This window comes from Perissodus microlepis, chromosome 13, assembly GCF_051167445.1.
Source record: "Perissodus microlepis isolate ML-2025 ecotype Zambia chromosome 13, ASM5116744v1, whole genome shotgun sequence".
Lineage (NCBI taxonomy): Eukaryota > Metazoa > Chordata > Actinopteri > Cichliformes > Cichlidae > Perissodus > Perissodus microlepis.
The window spans coordinates 19578888-19594515 of NC_140473.1; the positions used below are offsets into that span (position 1 = coordinate 19578888).

Sequence of the window (15628 nt, forward strand, 5' to 3'; positions counted from 1 at the left end):
GCCATTCAAGCATCCCACGAGGGATGTAGCAACACATGACCTCCACTGGATAAGCCTATCTGCTGTCACACTGAACATGGTTTAGATTTAGTTAGTCAAGCTGTTGGCTTTGTTTCTTTATTACTTGCTGGCTTATACACAATGCTGGCTGTTGTGCTTTGATAAATACTTTGTGCACAATAACAGGAAATTGGCACAAGCAATTAGCATTTTTATCCCTAAGACTACCAGCCAAAATATCTTGCAGCCTAATGTAAACTGTCTTCATTCGTGTTGTTTCTGCTGCTTGCAGAAGTTTATGTAACAGCAAGTAGGACTTGAATAATGGCCGTGGTGAATTTTTGCCCTGCTAAAGAAGGAGTCTGGTATTGGGTGGGACTCTGTTTGGACACGGAGAGAGTTCTGGCTTTGCTTTTGTGTTTCCTTGAGTCCAGGTTCTGGGTTTGGCTGCTGGGTGGAACAGCTGGCAAGCTGCTGATAAACACTCCAGGCTGACGTTGACCCCACCGGGGAGGCAAAGAGAGGCACATAAACAGATACTCTAATATATACAGAGAGAAAAGCAACCAGATGCAATCAGGTTTTCTACAAGAGACCAACAAATAGAGATGAATTATTGGGATAAGACTCACTTATGTGCTCTCCTGTGGGCTTTTTACCATCTGAATAAACAGGCGAGCTTGTCATGTGTTTGTTTTCCTGTGGAATAATTATTTTATGACCTCCACAAGCCGGCTTTGTTTTCTCATCAGCGCAAAATAACTAATGCATGATCCTAACACAACCCAAAATTGTCATCTTGTAATTATTAGGGGAAAAAAGTGTGCCTGATTCTCTTAAGCTAATCATCTAAAATCAGCAAACAGAAGGTACTTTTCTGCTCGCATTTATAAAGATGACTGTTATTACAGCCGTGTGCAGCTACAAGCTGATTAATTCCCAGTTATATTCCACAAGGACCAATAATGACACTGTGGTAATCAACGTGTGGTTTACAGAAGCCCGTAGTAATGAGACGTACAATAAAGCAACAATACTTCCAAAACTGATGATGAGCTTACGACATGAAGACTTTAATGGCTTACAATGCAAACAAGGTGTTTTGACCATCTTTCTGGCTGGTTACCTCAGGATTTGTGTTGTGAATTTTTAGTGAGAGTGTACCCGGTTTGCAACCCCTCAAAGTCAGTTGCCATCTTCAAAGCAACTTCCGTTTGTGATTCAGTGGAGTCAAGTTGACATGTAATCTGTTTATAAATTGACAATTACTTGTAATAAATTGACAAAAATCGCAAATATGTTGCCGTCTATTGCAAACCTGTTGCCATCTACAGTAATTCACAATGACAGAAATTCCCATGAACTGCTTATATTCAAACTCCAGCCAGAACGCCATGGATCTGAAACAGAAATTCCACAAATGATGATGTCGTTTTACTGCACAATGGTGCCCAAGACAATCTGCAATCTTGCGTATACATAGCAATGTAACCAAAAAATAGTTGCAGCTGCAAATGAGTTGTGTTCATTTGTGCAGACAACCATTCACTTCGACACTGTAGTCTCTTGACTAAAATTCTTTTAGTCTTAGTGGAGTAAATCTCATAAGATTATAGTAGACTAAATCTAAAGTTGACTGAGTTGACTAAAATATAAAGCGTAACATTTTTTGGGGGGTTTTTGCAGTTAGAGTTGCTCCACACTGTTTACACTTGCTCCACTAGTGTTTTATTTTCCTAGACATCATATGCAAAATGTGTCCACAGGGCTCTAGAGTGCGACCAATTTGGTCGCAAATGCGACCAAATTTTTCAGTGGTGCGACTAAAAAAAAATATTTGGTTGCACCTGTGCGACCAACTGTTCGGTAGCAAAAAAAATAAAAAAAAATCTGCAACCTTCCCTGTGGTCAACAACAGACACACATTATGCCCCTATCGTGGACTAAACCAATCAGAGATAGTCAGGGGCGGGACCTCTCTGATTGGCCGTGGTCCAGTTGAAAGTGCAGGTGGAAGTGGGAGGTGAGTAGCTTGAATAAAGCGATATCAATTCATTAAATCCTGAATCGACTTTTAAATATAACTGTGTTTTGCCAGAAACGCCAGATTCTCAGATTAAAGCTCACAAAACCATTTCAACAACAACCAAACAGCAAATGAGAGCAGGTACACGGATTCCACACAAAGACGTAAACACGGAGCGGAACCGACGCATCAGAATCAACTTTGTCTTTCTCGGCTTTCTCACCCGACGGCCCGTACACGGACACGCTGTCGGAGCTTAGCGATTCTGATGCGTCCGGTCCGCGCTGTGTTTACGTCTTTTTGCGCTGATTCTGAGCTGCAGGTTTTGTCTCTCTCCAACCAAAATTCACCGAGCCAGCAGCAAAAGAAGCAGCAAACTGCGCTTCACATTTGATCAATGTCGTCATGAATTTTGCTGTTTTGCTTCCACGACTATTAAAATCACACTTCATGCACAGCTAGCTCTCTCTATATCTCTCTCTGTACTTCAAGAACAGTTTCCCGTCTCCGATCTCTGTTTTCTGTATTATTCATTCGCTTATTACCCACCAGTCTACCGTTGTTTACAGCGCTGTCGGCTGCTGTCTTTTTCTTTTCTTTTTTTCACTTAAATGACCTCGGACAAGAAAGCCTATTTTTCTGTTGTTCAATACTGAAGAAATTTAAACTTTATATGCAGAACATTGTAGAATATTTTTAAGGTTATCTGCTATAAAAAGCCAGACCAGGAAAATCTCCTTCATGTTTTTCTGTGTTTTATTCTCAGCTACTTTCACACAAAGGCATCTGCTGTGATATTCACAATTCTGATGAAGTCAGTACTGATAAATGATCAGAATTATAATATTTCTGACTGTCTGAGGCTAAGTTGAATCGAATCGGGACTTTGAAAACCGGAATCGAACGGATTATAGAAATCAGTGATGATACCCAGCCCTAGTGAGCAGCCTAGGCACGACAGAAGTGGATGTAGCTGTAATAGGAAAAGAACTATTGCTAACTTTTCTGTTAAGTTAAGGCCTGATCCTTCTGAAATTCATAGCCAGTGCTCTGACATGGTGTCATCAATCTTTGAATGCTGAAAAAGCACAGTGTATCCAGAAAACACATTATATTATATAAATTATTATAAAATTTGTGTGCGCCTAACTTTTGTGCCGGTACGCCTAACTTTAAAAAGTTAGGCGTACCGGTACGCCCATGGCAAAAAGTTAGTCTAGAGCCCTGGTCCATATGTCGAGTCTCGTCTTCCTCACAATTCTTACTGCAGGAAGAGATCACCTCTGACTGGATCACTTCCAAAACTCATCCTGCCTTTCCACACAACTAAAATAGTTATGTTTGGATTTCATCTCTCCACGATATTTTCATAGCACGTTGGTAATCTGTCTGCACTTAAAATTTTCAATTTTCAAACTTTCGCCAGTCCGTCTGAGAGTTGTTGCTGTGATGTAGAGACAGGCTAGCTCTCAAGAGTCATCGTGCAATCAAAAGTGGTTGCTTAGAGAATCTCTGAGCCATCAGTTGGTCGCTGCAAGTAGTTGTAATCAGTCTGCGAAATGGAAAAAATTCACTCCAATCACTTGGCAACCACCAATTTTTCCTAGTCCCAAGGAGGTTGTTGTTCTACTTTTATTCTAGTGTGGCTGAGCCATAAAGTGAACCAGATATTCTTTGTTAGGAACTGAATGATCGAGAGGAATGATTAAGAACAATTAGCTATGAACAAAATTTTTCATTTAAATAAACATGATAAAGGAAAAGTGTATGTTAGCACCACTGCTAGGTGAGCTTTTCCTCCTCATACTGTTATTGCAGTTAAAAATTGTTGCAGTTACTTTAATCGGTTGATTCTCCTAGTCTAAAATTTGCAAATGTGAGGGTAAAGTTGTAAGAATTATTGATGTTATACATCAGTATCTGTCCTGGCTGCTCTTATTGTGTGAACTGTCTCTTAATTGTAGTACACGAAACGTACAGTTGCTCATTGACACGCTGTCAGTTTTTCTGTAGCTTAGCGTCTGAAGGAAGATTCAGTCTTTCTGTTCAGCATCAGTGAGCTCCTTCAAATCACTGGTCAGGGATCCGAGTCATTAAGACTCACATTAACAGCTTTGTTAAGTGTTAATTATCCGCAGATTCATCATGTGTTAACCGCGGTGCCACGTTCTGCCTTATTAGGCCGGAGAAAGACGATTAACCACCAGGAAATAATTAATCAACAGCTTTTTGACCTACTTCCTGTAAGTGACTGATTTTTCCCGCCAGCTGCAACTTGTTTATCTGTGTACAAAGTATGAGAAACTGATTTTCTCCTTTTATCTCCGGGTGTGTGTTTGCATTTTTCTCGCGTGTGTATATGCACAAGTCGAGTATGTTTCCTTGTGTGTGACTGCTGGATGATAGCAGTATTTTGCAGTCGGATAATGAACTCCGCAGGAGTGTGATGAGGAAAGGCGCAGGGAAAGCTGTGGAGCCACAGGTGTGTTTGGCGAGCTGGAGTCCTCTCTCTGGACCTACCTCGCTAACACACATCAAACACACCTACACATACAAAATGAGTCCATCCGGTGAGAATAATAAAAGCTTTCATCTTGTACTCTGAAGAAACACAGTGAAGCCACTTTTTTTCAGATTATACCTTCTGAGGACTTTGTATCAAGTACTGCTTTCAGCAGGAATTCTTAATAGGGGTGTAAAACATAATATATATTAAATATGTGCGAGACTTTTCAAAGATATATTCATTTTTAGTGTACTGAGAATTTTAAGTGGACAAGCCTCTCAATGTGTGTGTAACATTTGTGTGTCTTTTTATTATGAGTGAAAATTGTGAATGCTTTTCTTCAAAGGCTAACAAAAGACACTTTTTCACATTTTCTATGCTCCTCAGTTATGACAGCAAAGTTAGATGGAGGGGCTATCAGGAATTACCTAGTGACTCACCTTCTAAGAGCATGTGATATTTATTCAGTTTAGAGTACCTACTGTCAGTTTACGACAGGTAAGGTAAACTAGAGAACTCTAAAAGTCAGATGATCCCCTGTTAGCAAGCATTTGGTGACACTGGGGAGGAAGAACGCCTTTTGAACAGGAAGGGACCTCCAGTAGAACCACTCCCAGGGAGGAACTGCCATGCTTGACCAATGAGGAGTCAGGGGACGAGAAGAGCAGAAAAGAGAGACAAAACAGTCTATCGCAGCCTTTGCTAACACAGTTCCCCAATTTCCTCAGTCACAAAACCCTGCAGACCAGATGGCATCTATCTGGGAATGTCTGGTCGCTAGGGAAGAATATATGTATTCCCTGAACTGGTTGGCAGAGTGGTTGCTGCTGGTAATCGCTGTGTAAAACCAGTCATGAAGAGGGAGCTGCACCAAAAATCTCCTTGTGATGGCTTTGGTAGGTGTCTTCCATGCAAACAACCGCTGCAGTCTGCTGGTGAACAAATCGATTACAAAGAGGTTTTCAGCGAAGCACTGTTTGCTCCTTTGCACCAATTTCACCTAGTGACAGTAAGCAACTGCCAACTAGTTGGTGAATGCACATTTTTCCTTAGTAAATGGTGCTTACCAGGGGGACAGTCGCTGACTGGTGTCAAAGCATACTTGTCTGTAGTTTTAGCAGTTGATTTCACCTGCAGCAAGTTGGGGAATACTCACTTTTCCCTGGCGACCAGTGGTTGCCAGGCAGTCACCAACTGGTCTCTAGCCCTGAGCGACTGGTGCCTGACTTTTTGCTTTTGAAATTTTACTATCTGATATACTATCTACCTTTACAGCCCAGCAGGACTATGGTTAAATCACTAGACACTTCCACCACTTTCACAGGCTGTAGATCCACCGCAAGGGAAGCAGAATGCAGGTGAAGTAAAATAAAAACCCTGGCTATAGAAAGACGACATAAGTGTCTTTGCTGGAAACTAATAATTATCATTTGCTCTTGATACTAATTAGTTAGAGTTTTCTAATTATTTTTTTGACTGCATTTACAGTTTTCTAAAGTTGTATACACATCAACAAAACATATTATTGGTGATTGCACACATTTCAAGTGACACAGTTTTAATCTGAAGCCAGATCTTCGCTTGTATTCACAAATCAGATACAGACATACAGACTGAAATAGTCACAACTGTCCGCACACATTTGCAAATAATATTGCTTCAATAATATCCCCAAAGCGCTGCACAGTAATAATATTAGTAATGGCTGTCATATAATAGAATATAATAAAAACTGTCTCTTTATCTCCAAAGTATTTTATGAAACTGAGTTATAAAGTGGCTCATATATCTGTTGTAAAACTCATAAATTCAGCAAAACATAAAACATAGAACCAAAGCAATAACATTAAAAAAAAAAATCACCAGCAAAACAATGGCAGTAATAACTAACAGAGAATCACTTCATCTAAACAAGTCTATAAAAGTGAATTTCAAGCAGCTATTAACAGATTATAATCAATCTGCTAGTTTGAGCTCGCTAACAGAGCCACGGGGGAGGCCTGTGTGCTGTACTTTCATAGAGTTAGAGCTCAGAAGAAACAGATTTTGAAAAGCGTTATTAAAATCAAAGCAACGGAGGCCTCAATGGAGAAAACTTTTCCCATAATGCAACTCTGCAGCCTCTTTCATTAAACCCTGCCACCCTGCGAACTCCGCTTCTTTTATACCCCGCTTCTTGAGTTTGTGACTCATGCCTTCTGTTAATAATGTCACACACTTTCGTTTCCCTCCGGGGTTGCAGAAGATTTCATACAATTGTGAGGTGAAAGATTGGCGTATTGCTCCTTTAAATGCCCATCCGGAGCTTTAAAAGTAATCAGTCTTGTCTTCAAATCCATCCAACAAATAGGCAATCCACTTGAGCTGTTAAATTTTAAAGATATGATGATACAGAGTCTCAAGTTTTTCCTTTTACTGCAGTTTTACTCCCTATTTTGACATTTCACTGAGTATAACAGAGCGATAGAACCAGAGAAGAGTGTTAGATTAAATAACCCCATAAAAATACATGCACGTGTTTGTATGTCAGCTAATATCACAGCCAGAGCTGGGATGGTGACGACAATCTGCAAAGCTCCTTTTTAAATTAACCCAGAGTTTCCATTTCTCGATGTTGGATGTAGAACAACAGGCTGTTATTCATTTTTTTGTGTAGCTTTATGTGTATAGACTGCGTGCGCATTTGCTTGGCAAGCAGAAGATTGCAAGTCCAATTCCAGCCAGAGTCACAAATCCCTTCGGGGTTGCATCAGGAAAGGTATCCAGTGTAAAACTCTGCCAAACCAAACATGTTGAGCTACATGCTATGTTGTTGTGAGCAGTTGAAAGTAGCTCATGTGTGCAGTCATTGAATTCCCCATGAGTTACTCCTCCTGTTGCATGTGTGCATGTGCACTGCATACCTTGACAACATGCGGTCTGAAAAGTGACGCCGCTGTAGAAATGTCTAACGGCCAGCTGGGGGCGACTTTATATGAGTGTATAAAAGTTTGCGAGCAACTGATGCTAATGTTCACTTCATTTATCACCTCATTAAACACTTTCCTGGTGAGTTTATGGTCTCAATCTCTGATTTCACATCTTATTATTCACAATATTTTTTGTAATTATCTTCCCAGTTGGAGTCAAATAGATGATTAAACAGTTTATGCTTCAGATCTGTCCCTTCAAAAATCCAAGATGGCAGCAGCCAAAACACACAGCTCCATCCATCCATCTGTCCGTCCGTTTTCTGCCACTCATCCGGGCCTGGGTCTTGGGTGCAGGGCACTAAGCACCAGCCCACCCTCTACCCAGCTGCTTCCTCCAGCTTCTCCCTTGAGATGCTGAGGCCTTCTCAAACCGACTGAGAGACATAATGTCTACCAAGTGTACTACTTCTGCTCCAGAGTCTTCTTCTAGTGGGAACTGCCTGAAATCCCTCACCCAGGAGATGTTCAGTAGGCAGCCCTATCCAATGCCTGAACCACTGCAGCTGGTTCCCTTTGGGTGAGGATCTTGGTCTACTCCTCCTTATCAGTCTCCACCCTCTGGAGGAAGCTCATTTGCTGCTGCATGTATCCGCAGCCTTATTCTTCTGGTCACCAGTCATAGATGAAAGTGGGAACACTCAACTCGACAGATAAATATTGGACTCTTGGTTTTTCTTGAAATTCTTGAGATTAAGAATCTCTTTTGTAAGAGCAGCCTGGCCCGACAACGGTGGCAATAAACAAGTATGTTTGGTTTTATTTCTGCAAGAGAAACCAGAGCTGCCAGAGAAAAGGGCCCTGCCTGCTTTTGAAACTAGGACCCTCTTGCTGTGAGCCAAGAGTGCTAACCAATGAGCCGCGATGCTGCCAAGCTGCCATGTATTCCAAAAAAGAAGAGAAATGCGATATCATTGATAGAGAGCTTCCCCCAACTCTTTACACCTGCAGGAAGTGTCCCCCCCACCCCCCACCCCCCAAAAAATGCACAGAAATGCCCAGGCTATTTAAACTTTTGCAGAAGTGTTTGGGTTTGTGTCAAACACAGTAACAAGCTGACTGAGAAAATTTATTTCCAGGTCCTTAAAAGAAAAGAAAATACAATTTCAGAAGGCTGTCTTCTGTCCAGAATTAAAAAAACCCAAAAAACAAGCCTGCTGGCGCAGAAATACTGCTGCATGCACGTCTTCCTTTTTTTTTTTGTTTGCTTTACATTACTCTCTTGTGATCTGCCTGCAGTGCATATGTTAACATGGTGTAGTTGTGGAGGTCACAAACACTGTCCTTGCTATGGAGCAGTTAGAGAGACAGACATTGCGCGAGCAGGCTTGGACGTCCTCACCACCAGCGCAGATGCCACTAAATAAAATATTTCATAATCCTGCCCAAATCCTCTAATCACCATGACAACAGGCAGCAGGGAGCCAGAGAGTGGTGGTGATGGTGTGTGGACCCCCCTCCTCCTTCTTTCTTTTCCCTCCTTTTCCCTCTTTTAACCAGACTTTGGTTCCACGGTGTCAGATTGTTTTTCTTAATAGAAGCCGCGCTGTTTTATGATCACCCAAAGAAGAGATCATCGCATTGATTTTCAGGAAAGTGTTTAAAGTAGAACACTCACTTTTTTTTACCCTAACAGGCCACTGTATAGTGTCTCAGTGACCAGCTGCAAACTCCTGGAGAGGAGCATCAAGTTTAAATTGAATTACTGCAGATAAAGCGCTGTCAGAGTCCAGAAGGTACAGATATTCACACAGTGAAGGCCTGCTGGGTTCTGTATGGTGATAGGATAATGGAGGTGATGACCTCACAGGGTGAAAGGACCTGTTGCCTGGAAACAGTGTGGATAACAGCAAGAGACCAGGGGGGTAGTCATATCGCTGGTGTGTGGGTGCGAGTGTGTGTTATCAACCAGTGTTGCCAGGTAAGGGAGATGATGACAGTGGTTTAAAGTCAAGTTTAAGTGTATCTCACTTACTCACGTGTGTGTGTGTGTGTGTGTGTGTGTGTGTGTGTGTGTGTGTGTGTGTGTGTGTGTGTGTGTGTGTGTGTGTGTGTGTGTGTGCCACTGATATCACAGCCCACACACACACCGGTCCAGCACTTCCCACTGCGACATGGATTTCCCTGCGTTTTCCTGCTTCTTACTTCGCTCATTTGACGGTGTGTGCCAAACATAAATAATTAACTCCTTCTCCTCTCTGTCTCCCTGCAGGTATTCGGCCCCAGATTATGAACGGGCCTATGCACCCGCGCCCTCTGGTGGCGCTGCTGGATGGGCGCGACTGCACTGTGGAGATGCCCATCCTCAAAGATCTGGCCACCGTGGCTTTCTGTGACGCTCAGTCCACGCAGGAGATACATGAAAAGGTACACCGTCAGATTTCAGAGGGGATTTAAGTGACTTTGAACGGGGCATAGTTGTTAGTGCCAGTCTGACTATTTCAGAAACTGGTTTTCCACTGGGATTCTTCCACACGGCGAGCTCTAGGGTTAACAGAAAATGCTCTGATACAAAAACTATCCAGTGAACTGCAGTTCTTTGGGCGAAGCCTTGTTGATTCCAGATGTTAGAGGAGAATGGCCTCGAAGCAGATGGGCTGCAGCAGCAGAAGACCACACCGTGTGCCACTCCTGCAAGCTAAGAACAGGAACAGGGGCTGTAGTTCACACGGACTCGACAAAATAGGACAGTAGATGATTGGAAAAAATGTCACGTGGTCTGATGAGTCTCAGTTTCTTTTTGGATAGTAGGAATTTACTGTAAACAAGATGAAAGCATTGAGCCATCCTCCCTTGTATCAGTGTTTCAGGCTGCTCATAGTGTTGGAATAGTGTGAGGGATACTTTCTTGGCACACTTTGGGACCAGTACTCAATAGTATCTGAGTATTGCTGTTGCTGGCCATGTTAGTCCCATTACACAAATTTCAAATCATCTCAAACTGGGCTTTTGAACTTTGGTTTTCCAACACCTTGTCGAATCTGTGCCATTCCGAATTAATGGAGTTCTGAGGGCAAAAGTGGATCAAATCCAGTATTAGCAAGGTATGCTCACTGGCCTAAGTGGCCATTGTGTCTATTATTATTATATTATAATGTATTTTATATTATTATGTTCTAACTGAATAAAGAAGCCCAACATTTTCCATTTTTTTCCTAAGAGATTTGACTCTTCCTCCTCATAATTTCCATATTTTGACATCTAACAGTTTTAAGATGCACTACATATTAGATTTATGTCAGACCAATTATTGACGTTTTCTTGCAAGGTGATGCTCCTCGCTGTAACACTTGTAGAAGCCCCAGTGGCAGTATCTGCAGGAGCACAGACTGTGATACTGACACAGCGTGGACTTTTAATGTTTTTCTTGAAATATTTGCTCTCAGTCGAGTGCAGTAGAATCATCTCTTTACTCCCTCTCCGTCTCCTCCTCTCTAATGTTTTAATAATATTTCAGCCCACTGGCTTGTTCCACTCTCCCAGTTCAGCTATAATGGTTTCATCACTGACTCTAATCCCACTGGGTGCTGAAGTGCTGCTTTGTTAAATAAGGACGAGGAGGAGGAGGAGGAGGAGGAGGCGGCTGGTAATAGAAATGCAGTATAATTGTTCTCAGCCAGAGTGGGTGAAACATTTGTCTTATTTTACTGTCTATGCACTGGAGCCAGCGAGCAGCAATTTTACAGTCCAAGCTGGAGGGTTTGTGTCTTCACGCTCACAAAGAGGAAAGGAAGCCTTCCAATTCATGCCATGTCAGTTTCAGAGAAAATGCTACCATATTTCCATATTTGCTACCGTGTTCAAAATATTTCAGTTGTTGTAAATGTGTAATGAAAAATGGGTCTGATTGAATTTGTTGAAAACATTTATGCTTAAAAAGAAACCAAACGGTTGATATTTCACCTTATTTTCACCTTACAGACACACACACGACACACAAAAGCGTCCAGTAAGACATTATGAATACATTTCTCACACAGAGGATCCACCTGGGAGTATAGATGCTGGCAACGGTCCCATGACTGTAACTGCACAGCAGAGGTTAAACACACAAACACCCTCCGACAACCTCACTACAAGAGCTGAAGCAGTGTTCACACACGTGCACATAAACAAACTCTTAGGGTGCAAACACAAGCATGCTGCCGTCTCTTTCTGTGACTGCCTGGAAGTGAGCAGATGCAGTGTTTGAGTTATGCTCCACTTAAAGACTCCGTACTAAACTGTAGCTCTTGAGCTCTCAACGTGCAACTGCAAGCCTGCAAAAAACACCTCGTCTTCTGCCGAGCACGCGTTAAAAGGAATTTATTAGAAAGTACTTCTGGCGTATTCCCTGGAACAGTGCCATCCTTGAAAGGACAAAGAAGATCCTTTGGATTTCTGAAGATACAAAGTGGTGCGCTTTAAAAGTGTCTTTGACGTCATTATAAAAGTAGCTGCAGTTTTCATGAGGAGCTGATATTCTATTGAAAAGTGATCACTTTTGCAGATATAATTGAGAAAAAGATTTTATGTTGGAGAAATGTTGGTTAATTTAGTATTTTTAAGCTTTCGGTTGACACGTGTTAGGAAAAGTAGGGCGTTAAACAAAGATGTTCAGCTATAGTCTTAAAATATATGAGCAGTAAATGTATTATTTAAAAAATTGATCGTGCTTGACTTGATGTGTCTTAGATTTTCTCTGTTCTCTGTATTGTTGTAGGGTCTTTACCATACAATATAAAGCATCTTGAGGCAACTGCTGCTGTGATTGGGAGCTACATAAGTAAAACCGAAGTGAATTGATTTGTTCTTTACATTCATCCCTCCATCAACTCCATCTTCACACTAGCTGCCAATCAGCAATCCTTTTTCCCTTTCCGACACAAAAACTCAACAAACCCCAACTCCAAAATTCAAAACTTTCCTCTGAAGCCCCAAGCCTGTGATTGCATAACAAGGTGCTTAAAGTGCAGAGGAAAGTGGTCAAATAACTGATTGAAGTTTGCTTCATTGTTGTAGTAAAATGGCTCTCGGAGCTAGAAGCAGCTGCAGGTGATTAACTTAGCTTAGCTTGTTGGTTTAAAGCCAACAATAAGCCTACCGGCACCTCAGAAGCTATGGTCATGTGAAAAAGGAACTACACCCTCTCTCTGTTCTAAGATTTTACAGATTAGGACAGGAATGAAAAGTCATCTGGTTTTGAGTAGGTCATACAATTAGGTAAATATAACCTGGTGTGAGCAACAGTGCGTGACGTGTTACACAGAAACTAACTTGTTTGGAAGGGTTGCCAGGGGAAAGTCCCTTGTCTCTAAAGGAGCACGGCTTAGGTTTGCAAAGTTCATCTTAAAAAACCACAAGACGTCTGGAACAATGTTCACAGTGGAGATGTTTGACTACAATGCACAGTACCAATTATAAAGAAAACAAATCAAAACACTGAATTTCAGCACAAATAACTCGTACAAACGGTGAAGCATGGTGGTGGAGGGGTGATGATTTGGGTCCTGGTCACCTTGCAGTCTTTGAGTCAACCATGAGCTCCTCCTTATACAAAAGTATTCTAGAGATAAATGTGAAGCCATCATGCTAAAACTGCGTTATACAACAGGACAACAATCCCTGAAATGGCTGAAATAGAAAATAATCAAAGTTCTGCAATGACCTGATTGAAATGTGTGACATATTTACCTAATTTTAAGACCTGATATGGGCCAGCTGATTTGTCAGTGTATCCTGATATATAAAACCTTATGTATCAGAAAGAGGGTGCCGTTTCTTTTTCACATGACTGTAAGTGGCACACGCTTTCATTTGGCTAAAGGAGAGATATGTTGGGCTTAGTTTAGTGTAAAGACTGAAAACAGAAATATTCTTCTTCTCACCTTTCAAACACAACTCCAAACATATTTCAAGTTTAATCTCCACACAAATTGAAATGGATTGCAATAATCACGATCCTTTGCTGTGTTTAAATGCGAATGAGCACGTGATGTATCAGCTCAGAGCGGCACTTTTTTAAACAGCCATGAATTACCACAGAAAAAAACGTAATTTTTCTCACAGTTTCCACTTCATGTACACTCAGCTTGTATCCCTGTTTGTCCTTCTCCAGCTGGCCCGCTTTACTCGAGTAATGAGAGCGATGCACGAGGAGAGCTTTAACCTTGAGTTTAGTACCCAGCCCTTCCTTCAGCTAGCTCCACTGTGAATGCTCTGTGGAAATTCACGGCTGCGCTGTTCTGGCTCGGCTAGGGTTAATTTAGTTAGCAGGATGTGAATTCAGACCGGTTACTTAACAGCCCTTGGCTTGCAGAATCTACTTTGTGGGTTTCTCAGCAGCTGTCAGTCTACTTTATTGTCCTGCCTGCATCCATTCTAACCTTGTTTGCATACAGTTTGAATGGATGTGTTGTGACAAAAACCAGCTTTGGCAAGCACTCATTGTACAGTAAACACAAAGGCAATCACTCATATTTTAGTGCACATATAAACAATCCATTTGCATTTAGATGAAGAATAGCGGACATAAACTTTGGGAAGATGGGAGGTAGCGAGAGCACGCATATTCATGTTGGCTGTTACAGAAGAGCCATCTGAATATCAGTGCCGGGTTGAGGATGATTAAGAACAGTAATGACATTGGGGTAGCAATATAAATGCAGATGAAAATGTTCAACTAATAATGGCTGTGGACATAAGCAGTGATGATGATGAGGCCTTATCCTCTCTGATGTCCCCCAGGTGCTGAATGAGGCCGTAGGGGCCATGATGTACCACACCATCACCCTGACCAGAGAGGACTTGGAGAAGTTCAAGGCGCTGCGCATCATCATTCGCATCGGCAGCGGCTACGACAACATCGACATCAAGGCTGCCGGGGAGCTCGGTGAGGGACAGATGCACACGAAAGATGAGCGTTGCGAGCAGGGCGGCTCAGACGCAGAGCGTAATCACGCGGTGTGAATAATGAAGGAGCCTATCTGCTCGTGTGGCTAGCTCATTCACTACAAAGAGAAAACATAAAGGATGATTCATCAAGTGGAAAATATGCATCGCGGAGGAGGACCAAATCAAACTCTGCTTGCGATGTTTACGCGACACATATGTACAGGAGTTTACTGTAAACAGTAGATGTAACAGAGCTAATTTCACATGCAGAGCAGCTGCTCTGACTGATATCAAACTCTCCCTGTGATTCCCATTTGGCCCCGTCGGCATATGTTTGGTATGAGAACAGGATTTGTGTGATATCCTAATTATTGTCATTTGCGCTCCTATATTTCAGTACGCTGCCAGTCTTTTGGTGGGCATAATTAGCAATTAGAACGATCCTCTTATCATTCATATTTCAGTTTTATACACAGCGGGATTTTATTCTGTAGTAAGTCGTAAAGACGGAGAAATATCCTGCCATTTATTTCGTAAAATAAAATACTAGCAAATGGATCTCTCTCTCTCTCCAAAGCAGTGACAGTAATCTGTGAGGCAATATTGTTACAGCAGTAGTCGACTAAATTGCTATCTCTCCTTGTCCAGGCATTGCAGTGTGTAATATTCCCTCAGCGGCCGTAGAAGAAACAGCAGACTCGACGCTTTGTCACATCCTTAACCTGTACCGGCGAAACACCTGGCTGTACCAGGCTCTCCGGGAGGGCACGCGGGTCCAGAGCGTGGAGCAGATCCGGGAGGTGGCGTCGGGAGCAGCCAGGATCCGAGGAGAGACGTTGGGCCTGATCGGATTTGGTGAGTTGCTTGTTTTGGGTTTTATTGCAGAAAGCGTGCAGAGCTGAAAAGTGCATATTGAATGATTAGCCACAGCATTGAAACCAATGATACAGACCACCTGTCAAAAAAACACAAATATTTTCGAAATCTGTCAAAAACTTAAAATTATATTGTTATTTATTAACCACAAAACAAACTGAATCCAATTCTCTGCATAACATTAGACCTGTTATTTGTTATTTGGTGTCTTATTTAAAAAAAGAGTCTACTTTTCTACTTATTCACAAATAACAATGACAATTATATTTTAGGTTTAAAAATATCGTTTTAATTAAAGAGCTTGGACATACTGATAGATTATTCAATACAGATTCATTACAAAATAATTTTTGGTAATTACCAGTACTGTTAGTGCAG

General features: G+C 41.8%; 1 protein-coding gene across 5 annotated transcripts in view; it reads left to right on the plus strand.

Annotated features, from left to right (window-relative positions):
- ctbp2a (C-terminal binding protein 2a) overlaps positions 1 to 15628 on the plus strand; it is a 79294-nt gene that overhangs the window by 53113 nt on the left and 10553 nt on the right. For all 5 annotated transcript variants that reach the window (XM_084947786.1, XM_084947783.1, XM_084947784.1 and 2 more), the window contains 3 exons: positions 9714 to 9868; positions 14228 to 14372; positions 15023 to 15229. In XM_084947786.1, the coding sequence (XP_084803912.1) occupies positions 9714 to 9868; positions 14228 to 14372; positions 15023 to 15229 (507 nt within the window). The remainder of the gene's footprint in view (positions 1 to 9713; positions 9869 to 14227; positions 14373 to 15022; positions 15230 to 15628) is intronic.